The sequence below is a fragment of the Rhagoletis pomonella genome, unplaced genomic scaffold (assembly GCF_013731165.1).
Source record: "Rhagoletis pomonella isolate Grant_MI unplaced genomic scaffold, Rhpom_1.0 Rhpom_scaffold_11356, whole genome shotgun sequence".
Taxonomy (NCBI): domain Eukaryota; kingdom Metazoa; phylum Arthropoda; class Insecta; order Diptera; family Tephritidae; genus Rhagoletis; species Rhagoletis pomonella.
The window spans coordinates 1-2961 of record NW_023469884.1 but is presented as its reverse complement, the minus strand read 5'-3'; the positions used below and the strand labels follow the sequence as shown (position 1 = coordinate 2961).

Genomic DNA, 2961 nt, shown 5'->3' with positions numbered 1-2961 from the left:
TGTCCTGAAATGATCCCGAATTATATCAAAGAGCATTGTTGCTAGAACAACTGATTGCTGATCTGGTTTCCTCACATTAATTAAAAAAGCGATCGGTTTCTTAGTAGTAGTTTCGCAACTATGTATATAAAACAATTTTGTAGGCGATTTTTTATGCAAAATGTTGAACAATAAAATAGGAATGAATAAAGCTTTAAGAAGGAAAAATTCTTCCTTTTTGTGGGACAAAACTTGCAGATACCTTTAAGAATTATTTAAACAACACTTTCGAATTTCGGGTATTTCTGCATATTTACTAAAGTTTTTTTTTATTATTGTGTTCTTCTCGTAAACAATTGATATGCACATACATATCAGTAAGTTATACTTTTAGAGTTTATATTTTAATAAGTTACATACAGTTGTATCCTTTGGTGTAGCTAATTTTCTGAATTTCCTTCTGCTTACAGACTTCTCCCATTACGCCACAATCTTCACCCAGTGATTATCATTCCCAAATTCAAAGCCAACTGCCGCGTTCAGCGTACAGCAACCACCTGCCGTTTGGTCAGTCGACGGCTAGTGCGACACAACAACAACCGCTCTCAACAAAAATGTATCACTCCAGCGCCGGCTATCCCGATCTTACGGGCGGCGCGGCTGGCAATAGTAGCTACCACCACCAACAGGCTATGAATGCGCCAGTCTATGTGCCTTCCAATCGCGCACTCACCCAAAGCCAATACAATCATGTTGCGGCCCATTTTGGCACCGCCGCAGCGCAGAACGCCTGGACCACCGACAGTTTTGGCACTGCGCATGCCCAACTGCCAGCGCAATTCTATTCGATGGGCTCGTGGCGCGCAGCCTACGATCCTACCGGCTTTCAGCGCTCATCCCCCTACGACAATGCAATTGACTTTCAGTTTGGTGAAGGACGTGAATGTGTCAATTGTGGTGCAATCAGCACACCGCTTTGGCGACGCGACGGCACCGGCCATTATTTGTGCAACGCTTGCGGCCTCTATCACAAGATGAACGGCATGAATCGGCCGCTAATCAAACCGAGCAAGCGACTGGTGAGTACAGTGAGTGTTTCCTTTATTTTGCTTCCAAAACTTACCTTCAATTTCATTTCTTCTTTTCGGCTGTTGCATGCGCATTTTTGTAAACTAGATTTTATCCTTGCAGACGGCCACAAGACGGCTGGGACTGTGCTGCACCAATTGCGGTACGCGCACCACAACGCTTTGGCGGCGCAACAATGAGGGTGAACCGGTGTGCAACGCCTGCGGACTCTACTTCAAGTTGCATGGGGTCAATCGGCCTTTAGCGATGCGCAAGGATGGCATACAGACGCGCAAACGTAAGCCGAAAAAGTCCAACAGCTCGGCGGATGTATCAAAGGATGGCAAAGATGATGGTGAGTATAGTGCGAAAAAGTTTAGTGTTGCCAGCTGATTTGTTAATTAATTTAAATTTCCCCATTTCCATAGACTCGAAGTCCTCACTCGCTTTGGAACGCCACAGCCTGCCTTCGTCTGTTGCGCTCACCGCCAAGCTGCAGTCCGATTTGAGCCTGAAAGCCAACAGCAGTCTTAACAACTCACTTGCGGCCATGAGCAGCGCTGTCGGTGGCAGCGGTAGTATTAACAACAACAACTCCTTGCACAATCTCAGCTTAAGCGCTCTCAGCGCCTCGCCATCTTCCAGTAGCTCATTGCACAACACACTCAGCCATCACATGCATTTGTCGTCCGCAGCCGCGCAGCAGTCCCGTCATTCCACCATCTCGCATACGCATTCACACGCGCACGCGCATGCCCACTCCTCCGCCGGTAGCACACCCACCGTGCACTCAGCCTCCACTGCCTCGTCGCTCAACTCAAACCTATATTCGCCGCAAAGCAATGCAAGCAGCGCACAACTCTCCGCCTCCAGCTTCGGTTCGCACAGCATCTCAAAGTACGAACACCTACTTGCGTCCGCTGGCAGCGGCGGCGGTGGCGGAGGTGGTGGTGGTGGTGGTAGCATTGGCAATCTCAACAACTCCTCCCCCAGCGCTGTCTCCCTATCTAATGGTATTTCTGCCGGCACGCCAAGTCCCAGCTATCATCATTCGGCGGCAGCGGCCGCGCATCTGCATCATCATCATCATCATGCCGCGGCGGCGGCTCACCATGCTGCTTCACAACACTCCGCGGCCGCTTTGGGTCAACACAGCGGCAGCTCGCACATCGGCAGTGGCTCTGGTGACTCAACCACTGGTGGCGTTGGTGGTTATAGTGTAAAGTCCGAAGCAAATGCCAGTAATTATGATTATGTGAGTAACTGCTACTTCAGCGGCTCGTTTGCGCCCTTGAGCGCCTCCTCGGCGGCAGCTGCGGCTGGCAGCAGCATGGGCATGGGTATGGGTGTGAGCGTCGGTATGGGCGTTGGAATGCATGGCATGCACGGTTCGGCCAGCGAAATGGCCAGTTATCACCATCAGCACAATGTCATCCAGGCAGCCAAGTTGATGGCCACATCGTAAGGGTGAGCAAGGACTGATGACTAGATACATACTCCGCAGTGAAGATTCTAAAAAAAGTTTAACAAAAAGTATCAAAATACAACTTAGATATGTATGTGGTTAAAAAGTAACTAAATTTTATATATGTATGTAACTTTAATTTTTTTTCTAAATAGGTACTCTGAATATAATTGTACAAAAATCATTTAAGCAACCAAAATCGTTTAAGTTTGTAAAAATGTTACCGATATAATCAATGTTTGCCGCCATGGTTTTTAAGCATCTCATCTCGTTTTACTTAATAAGAAAAATAAAATTAATGACCTAGAATCTCTCTATACATATGTATGTATGTGTGTATTTAACTTGAAATAAGTCTGTATTGAAATTGTAATTAGTGAAGGTCTAACTTAAGACCTGACTTGACTTAAATTAAATAAATACGTAATTATATGTAAGTGGAATTCAAA

General features: G+C 46.5%; 1 protein-coding gene across 4 annotated transcripts; it reads left to right on the top strand.

The window, feature by feature from the left end:
• Positions 1-452: 452 nt before the first annotated feature.
• LOC118756654 (GATA-binding factor A-like) lies at positions 453-2955 on the top strand (the record flags this gene model as incomplete). Of its 4 annotated transcripts, XR_004995135.1 has the most annotated exon segments (4): positions 453-1058; positions 1156-1402; positions 1476-2603; positions 2668-2955. XR_004995135.1 is itself a non-coding variant. In XM_036491409.1 (3 exon segments), coding segments are annotated over 3 exon segments (1734 nt in total). In that variant the 3' UTR covers positions 2513-2955.
• Between the last annotated feature and the right edge of the window lie 6 nt (positions 2956-2961).